This window comes from Paramormyrops kingsleyae, chromosome 1 (assembly GCF_048594095.1).
Source record: "Paramormyrops kingsleyae isolate MSU_618 chromosome 1, PKINGS_0.4, whole genome shotgun sequence".
Taxonomy (NCBI): domain Eukaryota; kingdom Metazoa; phylum Chordata; class Actinopteri; order Osteoglossiformes; family Mormyridae; genus Paramormyrops; species Paramormyrops kingsleyae.
The window spans coordinates 19,564,111-19,585,482 of NC_132797.1; the positions used below are offsets into that span (position 1 = coordinate 19,564,111).

General features: G+C 44.2%; 1 protein-coding gene and 1 long non-coding RNA gene across 2 annotated transcripts in view; one reads left to right on the plus strand and one right to left on the minus strand.

Moving 5' to 3' along the window:
- Positions 1-1,589, minus strand: part of LOC140588859 (uncharacterized) — a 21,442-nt gene extending 19,853 nt beyond the window's left edge. The window contains exon 1 of the long non-coding RNA XR_011990076.1: positions 1,233-1,589. This is a non-coding gene — a long non-coding RNA (uncharacterized lncRNA). The remainder of the gene's footprint in view (positions 1-1,232) is intronic.
- Positions 552-20,954, plus strand: LOC111841580 (uncharacterized). The gene is made up of 17 exons (XM_023807424.2): positions 552-703; positions 2,885-2,991; positions 3,468-3,625; positions 5,419-5,558; positions 5,657-5,821; positions 5,909-6,308; positions 8,518-8,628; positions 9,690-9,780; positions 10,433-10,644; positions 10,947-11,189; positions 11,289-11,387; positions 11,747-11,940; positions 13,127-13,301; positions 16,365-16,521; positions 16,968-17,121; positions 18,570-18,681; positions 19,168-20,954. Exons 1-17 carry the CDS (start codon positions 689-691, stop codon positions 19,353-19,355), a joined length of 2,721 nt encoding a protein of 906 aa, XP_023663192.2. The 5' UTR covers positions 552-688; the 3' UTR covers positions 19,356-20,954.
- Positions 20,955-21,372: the final 418 nt, after the last annotated feature.

Genomic DNA, 21,372 nt, shown 5'->3' on the forward strand with positions numbered 1-21,372 from the left:
TTCATCAAATATTTAAACTGGTATACTGTTACTGTGTTAGTGTTATTGAATTCTAACTGGTAAATTATAACATGGTGTCTTCAGTCGGCGATAATGAGATTGTAGGCACAATAAAAATGTAAAAATTCACGAATATAGAGTTCAACCTTTCCACCCTGACACATTTTTTGCGGCACTCATAACCTAATCCTCACTTTCACTGCATCTTGGCGACCTCTGCTGTGCCTTTAGAAAAGCAGGACGAGCGTTTGACTCCTCTAAACATAACTGTAAATACTACCTACAAAAATTACAGTTGTGCGCTCACAGTAAACAACAACAACAATAATAATAATTATTATTATTATTATTATAACAATGTGACATAGTGTGCATCTTTATCTTCTTCGCACAAGCATATGTAGTACTAATTGCTTACCACCGTGACAAAATTATGTTTCAAAGCATAATGATCAGCTTTATGAAAACGAATTGAATGTTTCGTTAAAAAATAAAATACAATTTGCCTGTTAGATGCGACGCGCCGGCCCCCTTTAAGAGGAGGCGGGAGCCGTGGCCCGGCGGCCGCCCGCTGTGGGCGTTACGCCCTAACCGTCACTAATGCGGCTGCAGCCAGCATCTCGACGCCGCCGCTTCCGGTGTGCCGTCCTGTCGCAGCTCGCCGCGCAGGCACGGAAGACTGAGAAACATGGAATCCTCTCTGGTGAGGCGTGTGAAATGGTTCCAATGTGAACTGTGTGAGAGCAAGCGGATAAATAAGCTGGCGGCTCGCTTCGATAGACATGCTAGGCTAGCCTGTAGCGCTGGCTGTCCGGCCGGCCGTGGCGCCGGGCCTGTACCGACTCGGAGCTCACATCGCCCCGCTTGTTTACAGCAAGAACGCGAGATGTCAGGAACAGCTTGACGCGTCTGGTAGTCGCTCCAAAAGGCCGTCCCGGATTGCCCGAACACTCGTTCTACTGTTCCCCCACTTTCCCCCTGGTATTCCTCCGACGGCTAGTTAGCATCGAGCACGGCGGCCGGGATCCCGGAGCCTCGCCGCGACTCAACGCGGACTGAGTGCACTCTACACGCGGGTCACGGGTCAGCTGTCCCGGCGGGGAAAACAAGTGTCTGGAGTTTCCCCCTATTACAGGGGGGTCATTCGTTAACATTTACAGATAGATTAACAGCCATCCTGCCTTTTCAATCTTGTTTATTCGTTTTAAATAGACATTTAAAAACTTACTTACTCGGTGTATTGAGATGGGTGCCACGTTGTGAGAGTTGGTTGGGGTGGGGAGCCAAACTTCCGAGGTGCTTTTTGCTTTCCTGCGGTCTCGCACGCAGCGGACCAGTCGGAAAAGTGACGCCGGAGCTGGCGGGCGGGCCGAGGCTCCCCGCGATGCGAGTGCGCTTTTCGGGATCTCGTGGGGGGTGAACGCAGCCAGGAGCCCCTCTGGCTCGTTCGGTATATAGTAATGTATGTGGGTGTGTGTGGCAGCCCTTACAGATTCAGCTGAGAGCTCCATTAAGATGATGGCTGATGTACATGTGTCCCAGCTAACATGGAACGTTCCCACAGATCTTTAGCCAACGTACGTAAAGGTCTTCGCACGGTAGACAGAGAAGACTCTTACTGTAACGTCATTTCCACGTTTTACATTTTAACAAAGATTCTGCTAGCGTTAGCACAATAACGGTTGATAACTTTGGTCAGCTAGCTGGCGTGAGATTTTCAATTCGAGTAAAGTCTGCTAACTCATTTACATGTATGTAAATTCTTTTACTCAAATAATAGGTAATAATTTAATGATTATTATAATTTAAATAGTCTTTTGGGATTGCAAACTACCCCTGCCTTTTTGATGTAGCTTTTATATATATATATATATATATATATATATATATATATATATATGATGACACACACACACACTAGTAACAGATCGGTACTCTGTATTAACCAATACCAATAGCCCAGCTATCAGGACAGAAAAAGTGGGATTGGTGCATCCCTACCCATAATACATTATTTACTTTAAATTTATTATTTTTCAAACTGAATGAACAATTGGAGTGGCCTTCTTAGCAGTTTCTGGCATGACTTAGAGTTGCAGCTCCTGAAAAAAGACCAGGGACTAAAATAATAAATCTATTACTGACCACAATGTTTGAAGTCTTTGGTTCCTTTATATAGTAAACCTGCACCATCTCTGGAGGACTTGTGCTTCTTCGTCCATCTAACCACTTTAAATTGTCTGTATTGTGTGCTTTAACCTTGTATTATGATGGATTTTTTGGAGTTTGTTGTTTAGTTTTTGCTACAGCAAGATTTTGATAACTGTAAGAAAGAGCTGGAATTTGACTCGCACCATCTCTGTCTTGGTCTGTCATTGAGGTGTATATTTTGCTGAACATTATAATGTCTGATAGTCTTATAGCCGCACTCATCACTGTCCATTATAATTTACCCCCATGACCTGTATTTATGCAATGAGTAAATAAGTCTGTCTGTCTCCCGCTGACCCTGAGGAGCCTGGGATACTGATTGTCCATCAGGCATACCCAGAAAACCCGATGCTGTCACCCCACTCAGCAACCTCCTCTGTGTCCTTTGTCCAGTCTGCCTTTTCTGTTTGCATGAAATTGACACCGAATATGAGAACAAGCTGTCCTGTTTTCATCCTGCCTGATTAATCAACGCACTGCCTGTCTGGGTTCTGTTAAAGATGTAATGACTTAACGTTGTGAAATCGTATTAGTTTATTGGGTGGAACACCTTTTAATATTATGCTGTAAGTGTGCTTTCATCTTTATGCGAGTGATTTTCTGTGGTTATGCGGTACAGCAGTGCACACCCAGTGCGTCATGGCATCTGAGGACATGAATGTTGTCCCCCCAGACCATCGGGGAGTTCTTCACCACGCTGGCTGAGATGGGCTTCAGCCAGGCTCAGATCCGGACAGCCATGCAGGCGGGCCACTTCTCAGTGCCGGAGGCTGCTGAGTGGTGAGGATCATGTTTGCGGTCCTGCTAATCTTATGTTTGTGAGAGGTTGACAAAGTGTTTAAACACATTATTGTAGGTTAATAACTGATCATCCAGTGAGGTTTGTAGTCTGGAGCATTTTTTTTTTTCATTTTTATATAATATATATATATTTTTTTGTGATCATTTAGTTGGTTTAGAATTTGTCTTCAGCATCTTCTTAGCTTCTTTCTTAGCAGAAACTTTTATCCAAGGTGATGTGGAGTTGTTTATTTTATTAGAGCATATTCAGGCAGCCCCTGGAGCAACTGGGGTCTAAGGGTCTGGCTCAGTGCCCAATGGTGACATCACTCTGCCCGTCATGGGATCGGAACTCGGGACTTCCTGATCACAGGCCCGTCATCCTGACCTGCTTAGCCACATGCTGCTCCCCTGTAATGTAGATGTACTTTTTCCTATTTATTTATTGTGGCTTTTGGCATCTCATTCTTTTGTAGGCTTCTACAAGGGGAGGGTCCCAGGCACAAGCTGGTTAGAGAGTCCTCCCAGCCCCCAGAAACTGCATTCTCTGCTTTCAACCCCCCTAAAACCTCAGAGACACTGGGCAGTGCAGGGACTTCATCACCACCTGCTGCTGAGGATTCTGGGAATAAAGGTAACTGATTGGCTCCTTTTTCAGGGTTAAGTGCTTGCAGGTATTTGCTAGTATAAATCTGGTAATTGAGCGTGACAGCTGACCCCTGCACCCTAGTTTACAGTAATTGCTCATTAAATCCCTTTTAGTATAAATGCTTAACGGGAATGGTTGTGAAATCTCAAGTAATGTTTCCAGGAAGAGTTTTTCTGCCTAACCTCTTGAAGGTTTTTTTTCTTTTTTTATTCTCCAGGGAACTATAATCCTGGTTCAGAACAGTCGGTGGCTATAATACACAATTTTTTCTTCCCTCTACCTACCACAAAGCAGATTTGAAGTATCCATGGTATTAAAAACTATTGCTAAGTCTTAAATTCAAGTTAAACCAATTTAAAGTTTGGAAATGTCGAAAGTCGCCTGCTATAATACCTTTCAACAAGCAAGCCAGGCAAAATTTAATCGCAAAAAAAAAAGTCAAGCCAGAAGAGGCTTTTTTAGATTTTTTTTTTTTTCCCCCCCTCGTCTGTATGTTTGCCATGAATATAGCGCTGGTCGCTTGCATGGCATTAAGTCGCCATAACTAACTTTATGGGCAAATCTGAATTAATATTTGATTGTTTGCATGTGCGTTTCAAGTTAAGTAGCTGTCACACTCTTACAGTCGCTGGTGGTGAATGGACACTGCAATTATTCATAAAAATGTATAGAAATACAGTGCCCTCCACCATTATTTGCACCCTTAGCAAGGATTTGTAAAAAGGATAAAAAAAAATCCACCTTTTGGTGAAGTACAGTAGCTTCACTGGGAAAAAGAGAAAAGTCCAACCTGAAATATATTCAAAGAAAAACAAATCCTTCATGAAGAATTATTTAATTTTAATTATATAATTAAAAAAAAATGTTATTTAATTATATGTCTGTATAAGGGGGCTTTAGTAGGGCAGAGCAAGGTGTGAAGGAGTCCTGTGAAGGAGTCCTGTGAAGGAGTCCTGTGAAGGAGTCCTGTGAAGGAGTCCTGTGAAGGACTTCAGGTCTCAGAAGTTGTGGGCCATCCCAGTTTTCCTTGAGGTTTAAAAGATTTATCGATCTCTCTCTCTCTATTACTGTGTTTTTGAAGCAGAATTCTATGCCAAAAGAGCAGTGGGTATTCCGCATTTCATCATTTCGACTACTATCCCCAGTATCGAACTGAATCGTATCGCATCGTATCGTGGGAATTTCTGAGGTATCAAAAAAAGTCGAACTGTTGGCTTAAGGAATCGATACTGTATCGTATGGCATCGCGAGGAAAGCTGTGATTTACACCCCTAGTTGTAAGTGTTGGGGGTTTAGCGGTGGAGCAGGGACTGAGAGTGGAGTGAAAGCAAGAGCAGACAGAATCACGCAGGGAATGGCCCTCGCGTCCGGACGTCTGGTCTGCATTTCCCTGATAAATGGAAGTCTTTCGTAATAATAGATATTCGCTACAGGTGAATGAATGGGTCCGATAGCTGACTTTGCCTTGATGTCCAAGCCTTTGCACGTTATACTTGCTGACATCATCAAGAGGCTCAGTCAACAGAGTAAAATATGACTTGCAAAGTTTTCTCTACACCAGAGCCTCCATCTAATCTGAAATTTTCTTGATTTGTCTGTTAATGAATATTTGTCTTCATTTGTCATCATTCTCTGCCCTTTGATACCCGCTTTAGCTTAAAGCACGGTCATTATGTATGAGACTGGAAAGTGGTGATAATGAATTGCACAGATGAAGGTTCTCTGAGTATCTGGGCTGTTCTTACCAGCTGTCTCTCTGCATCTGAATGCATTCCCAGGGGTCGTGGCTCTCTCCGGTCCCGCAACAGAACTGTCTCCCCTCGGGTCCCGGATCAAGCAGGATCGCAGTGGTTTTCAGGAGCAACAGAGGCAGCGTGTGGCCCAGGAGGCGCGAGCTGAGAGGAGGCAGAAGAAGCAGGTGACTGGTGTCTGCCGGTACCCCCGGGTACAGAAGGGGAGGCGGTGTCATCATGGGAGCGCTTACCGGATCACCGGATCTCCCCTCGCTGTAAACAGGAGCGAGAGCTGGCGCTGAGGCGCATTGCCGAAGACCGCCGCAGCCTGCAGGAGAAGAGCCAGCCTGGAGGCCAGGCCTTGTCCCCCCCTGCCGCCACCCCTGGCCAGGGCCATAGGCTGGGGGGCAGGGTGCAGACCAGCGTGGACAATCAGTGCCTCCTCATGGTGAGGCCAGGCGTCAGATTGTGGATGCTTGGATGGTTCGAGTGTGCCTTGCTCGCTCACTTCCACTCTCTCTTGACCACCCCCCAGATCCGGTTGCCCTCTGGGGAGTCCATGCGGGAGCGCTTCCCAGCTGATGCCCCGCTCCGCCGCGTGGTGGAGCACATCTCGGAGCGCCACCCATCCCTGGCCTCCTTCGCCCTCCTGCACAGCTTCCCCCGCAAACGCTTTGGGGAGGCCGAGCTTTCCCTGTCGCTGCATGAGCTGGGCCTCACCCCCAACGCGGCGCTCTGCCTCCAGGCCACGCCACCAGACACGCCCGTAGTGGCCGCACAGGGTCAGGTGGAGGCGGAGGAGCAGCAGCCGCCGCCGCCACCTCCGTCACTGTCGCCTCCACGCCCCCTGCCCCGGCAGCTGTGGGAGGAGGCCGTCGGGTACGCTGGAATCCCGGGGATGGCGCCTCCGCTGGCCAGCCAGCCTCACTACTGGGGTAAACATCACGCTGACTCCTTGTCACCATGTTACAGCATTAGAGGTCAGCTCCAAGTAAAACTCTATGACAGGGGTCTCCAACTCCGGTCCTGGAGAGCTACTATCCAGTAGGTTTTCTGTCCCACTTGGCTTCTGATGAGCCACACCTGCTCCTGGTATTTACCTGAGAACAGGTGTGGCTCATCAGAAGCCGGGTAGGATAGAAAACCTACTGGATGGTAGCTCTCCAGGACCGGAGTTGGAGACCCTTGCCCTATGATATTGGAAAAGAATCCACATTGCAATACTGTAAGCTTTTGTGATAAATAGTGCCGACAAATCCCATGTCCGAAATATTTCCACACAGTGGAAATCAAATATCTTTTGGTGACCAGTTCTTTTTTGTTTTTTTTCTCCTCACTCATTTTCGTAAAATTTTTCACAAATGCGCCTTGCTGTTTGTCAAGCTCATTGCCAAAGCAATGTCAGTAAAATTTTAGACATTTTTAAAATTTGTTTTTTAAACTTTAAACTTTTTTTTTGACATACTAGATCAGGGGAATTTGATCATTTTTCCATGAGGTCCGAATTCTTTCATTAACACGAAGGGTGGAGGGGAGGGGAGGGGAGGGGGTCCTTGCGATGTTACAGCTGCATGTGCATAACATGCTGCATTGATATTAACATTGCGCAGCTTCCCACCCTAGTTGTCTGTGTGTTCATGAGTTAATGTTTTTGAAGCACTTTCTTCCACACTCTACATGCCGCTCTAAATCCTGTTGTTCCTTAAAGAGAACAGCTAGGGCTTTAAGATGGCATCACGTGTATCTGATACCAGCTTTCTTCTCATGTCAACATTTTAATCAATATTAAAAAAACTCTTTTGCCCTGGATCTCGGGACTATAGCAATATATTTATAAGCCAGCATGTTCCTAGTAATTAAGGTGTGCTGGGAGCTGGGAACTAGCAAAAATATGAGCCATCTTGTTGTCCCCAAGGGCTGGGCTACGAAAGTGACGTAAAGGCCTTAGGGAAGAGGTCCCAAATTGTTTGGTCTTAAGCTGTTTAATCTTGCTTAGTCTGTCTACAGGGAAATGTGGTAGCTGTGGGAGGGCGGTCTGAGAGTTTATAGCAGCATTTTACTGAGGGCCCTCGCTCCTGTCCTACTTTTCATACATTCGTCTAGCAGGTGCTTTTCTCTGTGTGTGATTGGTTGAGGTTGAGGTATTACATACTGTAACTGGTTAAGGGCAGTTTAAGTAGGATAGATGTATTCGCAGATTGTTATATTCAGTAAGCTAAGATTCAGGTCAGTGGGACTGATTTTGACTCTTGGCTCTTGCATTCATATTGACCCATAGTAAAGATTTTCGGTAACCTGGCATTATAGATGATGTTCATAATACATTATAATGTAATTGTAAAGTATTATAAACGCGGCTATAACTATTTATAAAAAGGCATGACACTTTATAGTCATGTTTATTATGCATTATGAATGCTCTATGAAGCTCTCACTATAAATACCTTCATAATCTATTTTAATGGCTGGCCATTATAATGCATTATGACAGTATCTATAGTGCATTATATTTGATAGCTTCATAGATCTGACCCTAAAGCTTCCCCTGTTACCCACCCTGGTGTCTACCAGCTTGTATAAATTGTCTATTAACAAACAGCCTAAAATCATTTGCCCCCTCCATCGAAATCGAGTTTAAGAAGAGCCAACCGGGAATAAATATAAAGGTTAACTTCAGGTTTGATATATTTCCTTTGATTCCTTTAAGGGGTGTTTTATTGGTGTGTTCTGGCTGTCTTATCGTCGAGGTCTTGGCATACATGATCAGGAAACTTGTGAGAAATATGTTAGTGTAGAGGTTCATTATGGTGTCTTTCCTCTTTGTGTCTTTGCAGTATTGCTATTTAAATGATTTCATGCTGCAGCAGAGATCTGGGAGCAGATAGCGGCTTGCTCTGTTACTCTTAAATGATCCAGCATGGTTTGAGATAAGAATCTTTATTGTCACTGTGCACAGAGCAGTGAAATTTCATTTACCAGCACTGCTGCGTGTAGTATAGCATGTCACGTCACAGTACGCATAGGACAAGGGCAATAGATATACTCATGCATGGACAGGCATCGAACACACAAAGCAGTGTTGAAATATCAATGCCAGTTAAGATGTTTCCATTTGATTTAACTGGACTTCTGTTTCCTGGGCAGGACGGGGTCAGAAGCTAGTTCCAGGTGACATGGAAGAGGGCTCCAGCTCTGGGGAAGAGGAGGAAGATGTTCCCCCTGTGGAGAATGGGCCACCCCCCATCCCCATCCCCGGTACAGCTCAGTCCAGCTGCCTCCGAGAATCGATGTTTCCTGTCAAGCATGGAGTGGGACTAATTTTCAGCCCGGGAGTTTTATGCCCAAGACCAGCCAATTTTGTCTTAGTTTTCCGGGAACTTTGATAAATGATGCCACAGTTCCAGTTTTATTATCCCGATAAATTTATTACTGACATTTCAAGAAGAAAATAAATAGTGAATATCGCATTGAACTGTTTAAGCAGTTTTTTTTTTTCCCCTCTTCAGTCCTGCTTGGTATCTTTATCATCCATCATTTGAAAATTTTCCAGTGATTAGCAACAGCGAGTGATGAGTTGTGGCACCTCCACAACTGCACACTGTGCTGCATATTTACACGTTTCTCTATGCAGAGCAATCGTGGTCTATTTTGTGTGTGTGGGTGGGATGGGTTATGTATATATTACATTGTGGGGACCAAAAGTGATGGTTAGGGAACCATTTTGGTCCCCACAAGGGGAAACTCAATTGTGTGTGTGTGTGCGTGCGTGCGTGCGTGCGCGCCTCCGGGCATGTTTGGGTGTGTGTGTGCGGTTATCATTCTGAAGGATTGTTGTAGAATTTTAAAGTCGTAAAGTTTTTGTTTTCGAGTGCTAACAGCTAAGCGGCTCAATGGGATTTCTCCTGAGTCTCCTGATTGGCCACTCCGGGCCTGTCACCTATATGTCTGGCTGTTCAGGCTGGCTCTGGGTCTCTGGGCACCTCTTTTAGCTCACACTCACGTAAAGATGTGGGAAAGTCTGAATAAGTAGTTGACTATTCAGGGTTTTGTAGTGCGTGCAGCCCTGCTGTGCCTTGGTCGAGAGAGCGTGACAGCATCGGGGCGAGGCAGTTTGTGCGGCTGTGGGTGTGGGTGTGCTTTAGCTCCTGTCTGTTTTCAGGCACGCAGCCCTTTAGCCCGTGATCAGGGCTTGTGTACCCACTGCGCTATGTTGTCACTTCCTGTGGCTGCCAGGTTTGAGTCACCAACCAAGCATCATGGTTAGCAGCTTCTCGCCTGGATCCTGGGCTGATGTTGTGACCTTTGACCCCTGGCAGGTCTTCCTCAGCTTCCCTTCCTCCCCGAGCACCGGCCCTGGGGGCTGGCTGAGCCCCCGCACCACTGGCCAGACCAGGGCAACAGGCTGCGGTGAGCAGTGCCGCCCCTTTACCCCCCCTGCATGATATATTGTCCAGTGCATTGTCTCCCCCCACTGAGTTGTTATTGTTAATGAAAACTAAAACTATTTAAAATAAAATACATTTGTAAACTGAAATAAAATTGGATTATAAAAAACTACTACTTTTAAAATACAGTTTAACTAAAATAATAGTTTAATTAATGTTTTGCACATTTTTGAGGACATTAGTAAATAACGTGCAATATTCCTGTAGGATTTCCCAAAATATCAGACACAAAGATCAAACACTCTGCAGCTTTGTAGATAAATAAAAAATTCTTAAATAAAAAAATAAATAAAATGAACATTATTTTAAAAATATAAAAACTAATGTATCCTTAAAATAAAAACTATTAAATCCAAATGGAAATGTAACTAAACGAAATTATACTAGCTAAATGAAAAGTTAAAAAAATATAAAAACTTAAAAAAAAAAAAAAAATTATAAATCAAAACTATGGTAAAGCTAGTCACAATGTACAAACATGGGGCTCTTTGAGAAGCTCCACAGAGGAAGTAGCTGGCCGCTTTTCTCAGATCTGTGAGCTTGCTTCCTGTCTGTGAGGACCCAGACGGAGCTCTGCCTGTTAGAGTAACACCTCGTGCTCTTCCTCACTGCAGGGAGGGCCCCATAGGTGCAGGCCCCCAAGATGGCAGGGTGGCCCCGGGTGTGGTGGGCCAGGCGGCCGCCGAGCGCCTCCAGAGAGCCCTGCCCCACGAGGAGACCCCAGGGTCGGCAGGACACCCGTCCCCCCCCAAGAAGGTCTTCCGGACGCCCAGTGTTCCGTCGCTCTGCTCCATGGCGACCCGAGCTGCTGTGGCCCTCGTTACAGGTCAGCTGGGGCTCCTCGCATGCTTTTGACATCGCTGATCAGCTGACCTCTGTGTGCACTGTGTGTGTCTCTGCCTGGATGTATTGGGATTGTTCCACATGTACAAAAAGGTCAGAAACCTTATAAATTGTATTTATATTAACTTCACCGCCTCTGACATTCTTCTCCACAACTAAATGTAATATGTTTCTAATCTGTGTTCGTCCAGTGTTCCTGTAGTGTATTGTGAGCGCGTTGGCACCATCTTGTGGCCGTTGCCCTTTAACATTATTAATAACATTAACATTATTATTCCCCTACAGCCCCTAGCATGCAGTACAGCAGCAGCCTGTCATGTCTCACGCCGGAGCTGGCTGAGCTGCTGCTCACCCACATAGCCCGGGAGAGGCTGCTGCGGCCCCGCACCCTGGAGCTCTTCTTTGGTTGCCCATTGCAGAAGTTTGTCCTCAACTGCTACCCATACTCCACCAACGAGCTGCTTCGCCAGCTACGGGCCTTCACGGCACTGAAGCACCTGAGCCTCGTCAGCTCACCCCTCATCACGGGTACCTCTGTCGCTGTCGGTGTCTCCCAGACCCCCCCCAGTGGGAGGGGAAGTGCAGGGACGGTATGCTCAAGGCACCACTTGTGTCTTCACCCTGCAGACTCAGGCCTGTCGGTGCTCCCCGGCCTGCAGAAGCTGCAGCACCTGAACCTCTCCTCCTGCAGCAAGCTGACGGACTCCTGCCTGCGTCACATCGGAGGTCAGCCGCTCCCGTACGTCCCGGAGGGGGGGTGCTTTTGATTGGGTTAATACTTCATAGATAAGTTTTTAACAACTGGTGAACGGAAGGTCACTAGGTCGAATCCTGTGGTGGGTGGGATAGTCACATTCCCCCCCCTCGAAATGCTCCTTGGGGTACCAGATAAATGGCTGAACCTGTGTTCTGACTCCAAGCTTCACTCTCACCTGTTGCGTGTCTCAGAGCACAATGGAAATGAAAACTACTGAACTTTTCCGTACTTGTAGAGATGGCAAATAAAATACCATTTAATTTATGCCCCCCCCCCCAGCTGAAATGTGGCTTTATCAGCTTAACCCTCCCCGTGTGCTTTCCCACAGAGCTGAAGGCACTCTCCTCGCTATCCCTGGACCAGACCAAAGTGAGTGATGCAGGCATGGTGCCCTTCCTGCAGGGGGCGCTGCCGTCACTCGTGCAGCTCAACCTGAACCAGACGTCGGTGACTGAGGCCACGTTGGCGGTTTTACCGGTCTGCGTCCCCCAACTGCGCCTTCTCAGCATCAAGCAGACTAAGGTTCCCCTGCTGCAGCCGCCCTCTCCACCCCCATCCCATAATGCACTGCACCTGCTCCACATCCGGCCGCGAGCAGGAAGATCACTTTGGCTTGACCGTATTTGACTGTTTTCGCATTGACATGATATCAGGATGATGTTACAGTGTAAAATGAGGTTTCTGTAAGACTTTAAACGTTTTAAGATTTTGAAGTCCGCGTTATTTCTTTGATGGCGTTAAGGCATGCAGTATTTTGTTACCCAAATGGGAGAAAAGTATGAGCACAGATTTTAATAGAAACCTATTATATTCCTTCCTGTTTGTAAACAATGCATAAGTTCAGGTTGTGACGTTGCTCAGAATTCCTGATTTCAAAGCTAAAATCAAAACATTAATTTCATTTTTAAAAATTACCAGACAGAAAAGCATACATAGAATAAAATTGTAATTTGCGATATTTTATTTTATTGAATCCTTATACTTTAAAATCTTAAGATCTTTCATGGTATAAAGTTTACTTTCGCTGGTTGTCAGGCTTCTCCTTTTAGAGCCATTTAGATTTCTAATTTTAGATTGATAATGTGGTCGGGCTTAAATAGTTTTGTCTGTGGTATACACCATTACTATCTTTTTGTAACCACAACATCCCTTCTTATAATACAGTAGCCTGGTAAAACATTTTACATTTTAGCTTACAGGGACATTTTTCAGATCCCCACTGTAAACCTCAGTTTTATTAAAATCTGTGTATGCAATCAGGTATTTTGTCTAGTTACTTGTGGTTAAGGTTAGGGCTGGGTAGGAGTTAAGGTTGTAATATTTCATTTTTATGGGTATAACCCTAATCTAATGGATGGTCTCCACAAAGATGTGAATACAAATATGTGTGTGAGTGTGCGTTTGTGTATGTGTGTTTACCCTGCCCGTGCCCTGTGCATTCTGGGATGCATTAGCCAAGCAGTCATGGAAAATGGATGGAGTATATTTTTACGTTTTCCTGAAGGCTATAGGCTCACTCATAAAAAGCAGAAAATTGAAAGTCATTAACAATGACTGAACGAACTAGGGCCCCGTCCCCACCCCCCAACCGAAGTGTGTGAACGCAGATTCAGTGTGTGTGCAGCTATGTAAATGTCTGTGTATGGAGGGCAGATGCCGTCCCTATGGGTGTGATTGATCACAGTGCTCCTTTCCCACCTCCCCCCAGGTGAGGGAGGTGTCCGCCCTGGCGGAGCTGTCCGCCTTGCAGACGCTATACCTGGATGGCACTGCCGTGACGGAGGCCTCGCTGGAGAGCCTGGCTGCCCACCCCACCCTCTCTAGCCTTGGTCTTGCTGGCATTCCGGTCGCCAGTGGCAACCATGCTCTCCAGATCATCTCAGGTGACTTGCTGCGAAGCCCAGTTTCCCCAGGACCTTGGGTCTTGAGTACCAGTGCAGTTTGGCATTGATGTTGTTTTTGGTTTGAATTGCATTTGTAGGGGGTTTGACCCTGAATCATGGAAGTGCTGAATACATTAAGTATTATAAATGATTTTGAGCATGAGCCGCTTGCAGGAGAGTCAGTTGGTGGCATTGAACAGTGACTTTACTTTTATAGGTGCATCTATTCTGGGTGCATTTTGGTGTTCGTCAGCTGTGCTTGTGACGCACAGAGCACCTCTTTCTCCTCCTTTGTGTATGTTTATGCTTGTATACTCCAGTCCAGAGCACCACAGTGGTTGGCACGGTTGCCTCGAATCTGTGTGTGTGAAGTTTGCATGTTCTCTCCATGTCATCCATGTAATCCCCCCACCTCGTGCAAAAACATGCTGAGGTGAATTGCAGTGGCGAATTGTGTCCTCTGATGGATTAGTGCCCCATCCTGCGTTATTCTCTGCCTTGTATCTGTAATACCGAAGATGGATGGATACTCCACTGCTTGAGGTTTTTAAAAATATTTTATTTCAGTGGTCTTACCAACAGTGCAGCACTCAGTTTTTAGACAGCTTCTTGCAGTGCTTAAGAACACAATGGCAGTGTGAGGCGGGACCTGGTTTACACAAACAGGGTGTACTAACCAGTGCTGAGAAGTAACTAGTTAGATGTAACGACGTTATGTAATGAAATTCCTAGCGATGCACGGAAATGGATCTTTTACCGGAACACCAAAACCAAAATGTAATTAGATTTTAAAGTATTTAATTAAAAAATTATAATGTATTTAATTAATTTTGCTTTTGAGCTTATTAATTAAAGGAAATTACAAATGCCACGCGATAAGAGAAAAGTAAGATTTATTTCTTCTGAACATTGCAAGTCATTATACGCATGCAGCCCTTTTGTGTTGATTATGTGCTATTAGCATTTACAGCGGTGAATCTAACACCCTAAACCAGAAAGGTTACATGTTCCTAATAGAGTGGGTGCTCTCTCATGAAAAAGCATTTTTGTAAAATGGAGTTTGAAATATTTGGTAAATGGATGTAATCGGTAACACTTTACCCGAAGGGTCACCTGAAATGTAGTATTATGCTATTACTTAGGTATTAATTAACCACTATGTCTTAGGTACATACTAATCTCATGTTAACTCATCATTAAAGAATCGTGACACTTTAATCTCAAGCAGTTACTGTATTTACCATATTTGTTAATTCTGTAAACCTACTAAAGGAACAAATAATGATTAATGTGAAATGCTGATCTCATGGGGGTGTGTATCATTAATGAATTGTGAAACGTCTTTATTCTCAAGCAGTTACTATATTTCTTACTATACCTGTTAATTTCATTAAATTTCTGACCAACTGAATGAACTACCAAGGAAGTAGTGAGGGAACAAGTAATGAAAAACACGTGAAATACTGATCTCATGTTTGTTCATCATTAATGAATTATGACGCACTGTAACATTATATTTGTTCGTAATTTGTACTTCGAGTAACTGAGTTACTAAATATTTGTGCTTCCTCAACTAATTTCAAGTCACGTACACAGTTGTACACATACAGCATGTAGTGTAATGTGTTACTGTGTAATCTATTGGCTATAAATAGATTTGTTTTTATAGCATTTTTTAAGGTATTTATTTCAGTGTAATTGTGTACTGTGTCCTATATTAGAATTAGGGACATTGATGGTTTCTTGTTCGTTGATTTCTGCTTTTTAACAACTGTGTAAAGCAACATCTTTTTTATCCAAACCAACGTTGGTGAAACACTTCATTAAAAAAGTATGTTTATATTTGAAATTAATTGTAAAATGTATTAGATATTACATAAAACCCACTGCAGTAAACATAAAGCAAAACAAATGCACACAGCCACGACTCAGTCTATAACAGGTCTTTGGTGGCTTTTTTGAACAACTCCCACAGATATACTGATTCATTTTGAGTACATTTGCCAACTGGAATGAGTAATTTTTTCCCGACATCAGATAAGGAGAGCAAAATGAAAGTAAACATATAACACAAACGCAATTTTATTGTGGGTTTTTTTTTTTTTTTGGGGTGACGGGAACTCTTCCGTTGAGATTACTGACTGACCAGTTATTTCCTTGATGGGTGGATGTTATGTTAACACGTTGACCTTTTAGCATAAGGAAAAGGTGTCACACACCTACGAATACTGCAGCTGGCAGTTAAAGGAGGTTATATTAAACATTTCAGTAATTTCAGCCTTCATAAAGTGTTTTGGCTGAAACCAAAAATTCCGTTTTCAGTCCAAATTTCGGTGCATCACTAGAAATGACCAAACAAATGTCATTGGAATCCATTACTTGGAAAAATATGTAATTGAATTACAGTTACTAATGTTATTACATTCATTTTTTGTTGCTTTGTATCTTTTCGGCATGCAGAAATGTTTGTGGCTCCATGGGTTAGGACATTGTAGGAAGGTCACTAATTCAAAGAACCCATGGTGATGTTGATCAGCAGGGTGATGTTGCTGTTAGGGCTCCAGAGCAAGGAAGCCAGTGGCCAGTTGCAGCAGGGATCATCTTAGCCTGCTTTCTGAAATGTACCTGACTTTGGATAATTAACAAATGCGAATGTTAACTGAAGTTGTTTGAACTCTCTGTGGATGTTGTCTGTCAGATTGCTCTTAGTCATGGTGATGAGTAATGTATGAAGACGTACTCAGGCACGTGTGCTGTTTTGATGTACATACATGTCAAGTCAAATTTATTATCCTGCTAGGGTAAATTTAGTCACAGCCAGGAACATGCAGTCCATCATGAATACAATATAAATGCAGATAGAACAAAAGGACAACATTACAGTACAGTACAAAAGATCACTTCATGTGAAGTTAAAAAATCTAAAGTTGCAGAGTGCAGAAAGTGCTTGATATCATCATTCGTACAAATGTGGTCTGTTGTATTCTGCTGAATGGCTCACCTGAAGTTTGACGCTGTGATGTCCATAAGTTTCATGTTCTGTGTGTGACCCGGTGACCGTAGGTCTCCGGCTGAGCCAGTTGACGCTGCCGGGCCGCCACTCGGTGACGGACAGCGGCCTGGCGTCCCTGTCCAAGCTGGCGCTGCTCTCAGAGCTGGACCTGACGGATTACACACGCATCACAGATGGGGGAGTGGCCCACTTGTCCGCCATGACCAGGTCAGGCCTCTGTCTTCTGCCTTGCCGGCAGCTTCCCTGTGTTTTGGATTTATGAAGTTTGTGGTTATGCACTTGAAGTTTTAAGCTGTATCTGGTAAAGCTCTGTTCTTGCCGCTACCTGGCACCTGATTCTGGTCCTTTGCTGGAAGCTCATCCTAGCAGCACTTGCATCACCTGGCTTCATGATCCCTGTATGCTTGTGATGCATCACCTTCCTCACTTGTACTCTGCTTTGGACAACTGCTTTGCTAACTCAATAGAGTGCTTGTTCAGCCATGCAAAACTATTTTGGGATATACGATATGAACATAAATGGTATAGAGTTTAGCTGAATGCCCGTAAGCCCTTGCTGGAGAAGCATAAGTTAACGGTGGGTCTCTGAATAGAGTTGGCAGGTCATCTGTACCTCGAGGTGAACGTTGACATGGTCTCCTGATGGCCCCCAGGTTAAAGAAGCTCTCTCTTGGTAACACCCTGGTGACGGACGAGGGTCTCCCCTTCCTGCGTGGCCTGCTGGAACTGCAGGAGCTGTGTCTGGACCGCACTGCCGTCACCAGTAGGGGCGTGGCGGCCTGTGTGGCCTGTCTGCCCCACCTGCAGGTACGCCCCTCCGTCACTTAACCCGAGCGGTGCCCCCTGTTGCATGTTTGATGTTCGGCCGCAGGGCTGATTGGAGTGCTTCTCAAGTAGTTCAACCTCAGGACTCACATTTTTCCCTTGGTCATTAAGTCATGACCCAAATATTTAAAATTTTGAACCAAAATGCTTTCTCAGAAAACAGTGCAGTAATAGTTAAGGTCATTCCATTTTAATTCAACACATTTGCAAAAGAAGCTTTTGCATTACCGATTTTGATTTTGATGAAAACTTGCCATGTGAATTGCACATTCAGTTACCATCCAGAGCTCAGAAATTATTTTTATTTAAAAAAAATAATAACAATAAATAATTTCACTTTGCTTTTTTTTCTTATGAGCTGTTATTTTCTTAGTTAGAACTACAAGGTTCAGCTATGGCTCGATGGAAAGCTCACAAAATGCATTTTCCTCTTGTGGTCAAATTCTTATTTTTGCTTAAGAATTTTTTTTCAAGGTAAAAGTTCATCTTGCAAACTGCATGTTATGTTATTTTTTTGTATTTTGGTTATGAAGAAAAACTGGAGGGCTTGGAGTAATAATGAAATGTGTATGTATGTGTCCTACCTGTATATAAACCATTCACTCACCTGTTGCCTGATACCCTAGGCACCACAAAACTGTATGAAGTGTTTTTTTATTGGTGTTTTGAGTCTCAAAAAAGGTATGTGGGGAGTGGTAAACATTTTTTCACTTAAGAAGAAATTACCTGCTTTGAAATGAGAGAAATAATTATTTTGTTATTCAGACCAGTATATGAATTGTGAAAAACGCACTCTCTGTGAACCACAGAAAACGATCCCTCAACCCAACAGTTCAGAAACGGTTTATTAGAGAAGCTGGGCTCAACATCTCAACATGCGTACTTGACCGTACTTGTGTTCTCCTGTGCCTGTTTTGTCATCTTCTGAAGACCAGTTCCAAGAATGCAAATAGAGGACATTCAAAATCCCTAGATGTTGCTCTTGCTCCGGCCCCGATATCAAGGATACATCGGTTGCACCCTCACCTAAGGAGACCAATCCCGTGATTCCCAAGTTCGTTCTTGGGAGGCCAGATGCCAAGACCGGTCTAGCCAAGACCAAGTTCGGTCTTTGCGTTCTTGGTATTGAGATTCACCCATGGATTGCTAAGGGCCCCTGTCATCAGATAGTCATAAATAATACTGTGTAGCTGAAAGTTCATGTAATTGGTATGTAGTTTGACCCCACTCCCTTTTTCCAATGTAGTCTAGCTATTAGTTAATGTGTCACTTGAGGGTGATTAATGGATAGCTGAGCTACGCCCCTTTTGTTAGATCTGTTCATTAGTTCAGACGATGGTTGAGGATGTCAGACTCTGCATCTCGATTAGCCTGTCTGCATGTTCTGCGTCACCATACTTGCTAATGTGTGTGTGGTGCTTGCTTTGCAGGTGCTGGGCCTGGCCAGCACGCAGGTGGGTGACAATGTGGTGCGACGGGGCCTTCTGCACTGCCCCCAGCTGGTCAAGCTCAATCTGAGTCGCACGCGCATCACCGATCATGGTCAGTATGTCGGCTGTCAGTGCTTTGCCTGAGCCCTGTCTCTCAGCATGGCTTTACCATTTTTATGTTTGTGGGCTAGTGTGTAGCACGGCAGGTTTGGGATCTGTGCCCATGTTTGGAAGGTTATTGGTTTGGATCCTGCAGCTGGTAGAATAATTGTATCACTGTTGATGCCCTTCAGCAAGGCCCTCAACCCCAACTGCTTTAGGGGTGCTCTGGCTTGGCTAAACTGTGCTCTGACCCCAAAACCTCCCGTCATCTGTAATCAGGGCCTTGTGCTGGGTCCAGGTCCGAGCTTTGGGAATTTTGTGTCGCTTTGGTTAATAGTGTCTGCTAAATGGAAAAGATGCAATCAACAAACATAAATGTGTGCTGACCCCAGGAAAGCTTGTCGGAATGTGCTCTCATGGAGGGCAGGACGGGAAATGCCGGCCCACACAGGGCGTGTTGGAATATGCTTGTGGTTTTTCTTTCTCTTTGCTTAAGGCTTGAAGTTCCTGCGTCAGATGCACCTCAGCCAGGTGAACCTGGACGGGACGGGCGTGAGTCTGCAGGGCATCGCGAACTTCATCTCATCCTGTCCGCACGTAGCAAGCATCCGTGCCAGTCACACTCGAGCCATCGCGCCTGATCAGGTCTCTGACGATGAAGGTGACGCTGACATCGCGTCGTGAAGGGGGCGGGGGAGGGGGGGATTGCCTCTCCATTGCCCCCCAGTGGTGGTGAGCTGTGTGTGCAACATATTCACAGCTCTTGTCTGAGTCTCCTGACTGTGCACTCCTGCAAAAACAGCTCTGTTTATATACTCCTCTGCAATAAGCAGCTTCATACTAACGTCTGCTCTCTTCCCAGCCTAGAATAACAAAGTTTATATATCTTTTGCTGGTAACAAATGCTGTTCGCTGTTAGAAGTACTTCTGCAAACCAGTAAATGGCTTTAAAGTCTATGAGAAAAATCTGTTTGCTCAGTTTATATAAATTATATCAGAATAGTTATAGCAGCTATAATTCCAAGCTCTAACTTTTAAGATTCTCGAATTTAATTGATTTAATTTGGATTCTTTAGTTTCTTTTCTTTTTGAAGGATTTATTATATGATTTCAAAAAAACCATGGTGTGATCAGAAGGAGTAGGCGAAGTAGAAAGCAGACATCACAAAGGGTTATTTTATTTTTGTAAACTGCATAACTGCAAATAGTCAGACTAAAGCACAGCACTGGATAAGAAGCCAGTCCATCTCATAAACCACACTGTCTGGTGTTTGGCCCCAGTCTGCCCAGAGATGGTTGGATGGATAAAGCACAGCTGGTAAATGAAGCTTCCCTCGGGAAGTGGGCCCACACCTTATTTGTGCCCTTTCTGTCTCGGGGGGTTAATCAGAGCTGCATGGGTGTTGGCAGTGGAGCGCTGAGAGGGTGGTGGCCATCAAAGCAGAGTATGAAGCTGCCTTCATGCAGTCAAAGGTGGTGAAGCCCACAGAAGAGCTGGGATTGACATGCATGTGCCGCTGCTCACACCAGTTACAGAACATCTTCCTGTAACTGCACAATGTTCCTGACTTCATGCTTATTTGGGTTCCAGCTTGTATTTTGAGGAGAGTAAAGAGACTTGCTCTTTAACTTAAATTTTTGTGTGGATTTATAATACTATCAGGAAAATCTCCCCTTCTCAATGTTTTCTCATTCATTAGGCAAAACCAGGTTAGAAAATCACTGTATGTTGATTTTTTGTTTTTGTCCTGCTGGCATGAAGTCCTGTGAAATATTGATCATCCGGGCACAGATAAACGTCATATGAAGCACATCATGTTGTCCAAGATTATAAGTTTTGACAGGAAGCAGAAGATGCCAACAAGTTGTCATGTTTTTCTTTAATCATTTGGTGTCTTGTTAAGGAAGTGCTTCAGATTGTTCATCTTCAGATTGTTGTTTTTTTTTTTTTTTTTGGTAAAACGCAGGAAAGCCATGGTGTGAGCTAATTCACCAATATGCTCACCAGATCTTTCTTCGGTACAATTCATGTGTCAGTATCTCATCCAGTAACTACAGATAATTCAGCTGTAATGCAAATCTTTCCCTTTACCATTTGTGGATGACTATCATTGTCTAAATTGCACCCGCAAAAATGTTTAACCAGAATGTATCCGCATATATGTAACCGTTTTCCTAGCTCAAATATAGTATATTTTCTAAACTGTACCAGATTGTTTAAAATGTGTAACACATTCTGCAGTGACAATTCTCAATCAATAAAAAAGATCCTTTTAAAAAGCAGTTAGTTGGATATTGATGATAATTCTATTCCTGTGTAGTTTCAGATGTAAATATATTGTGTATATGACTTTTATATGTAGTATATATCTCTCAGATTGAATATGGAGTCTAGGTGAACCAGGAGCTCATCCAAAATGGCACATGGCATCTGAACATCCTGGATTGTAGTACCCACACCAAGAGAAATTAAACACCAGTTCACCCAATTGCATATTTTAGGAACATGGAATAGTTACAGGAAACTCTCACAGCCAACCCTGGCGGTGTAAGGGCTACAGTGCCACCTGTAATCGATACTGATCTAAGCAAATGTTTCCCAACCCAGTCCTTGGGAACCCCCAGACTCGCTCCATATTTTTGCTCACTCTCAGCTCCCAGCACACTTGAACCAAGAAATTAAGAACACCAGATTCCTGGT

What these genes read in the sequence shown, in the direction of transcription:
- LOC111841580 (XM_023807424.2), top strand. An exon ending in TGAGGATTCTGGGAATAAAG is followed by an intron (nt 3,626 to 5,418) that starts GTAACTGATTGG and finishes ATGCATTCCCAG; the next exon opens with GGGTCGTGGCTCTCTCCGGT. An exon ending in AGAGGAGGCAGAAGAAGCAG is followed by an intron (nt 5,559 to 5,656) that starts GTGACTGGTGTC and finishes CGCTGTAAACAG; the next exon opens with GAGCGAGAGCTGGCGCTGAG.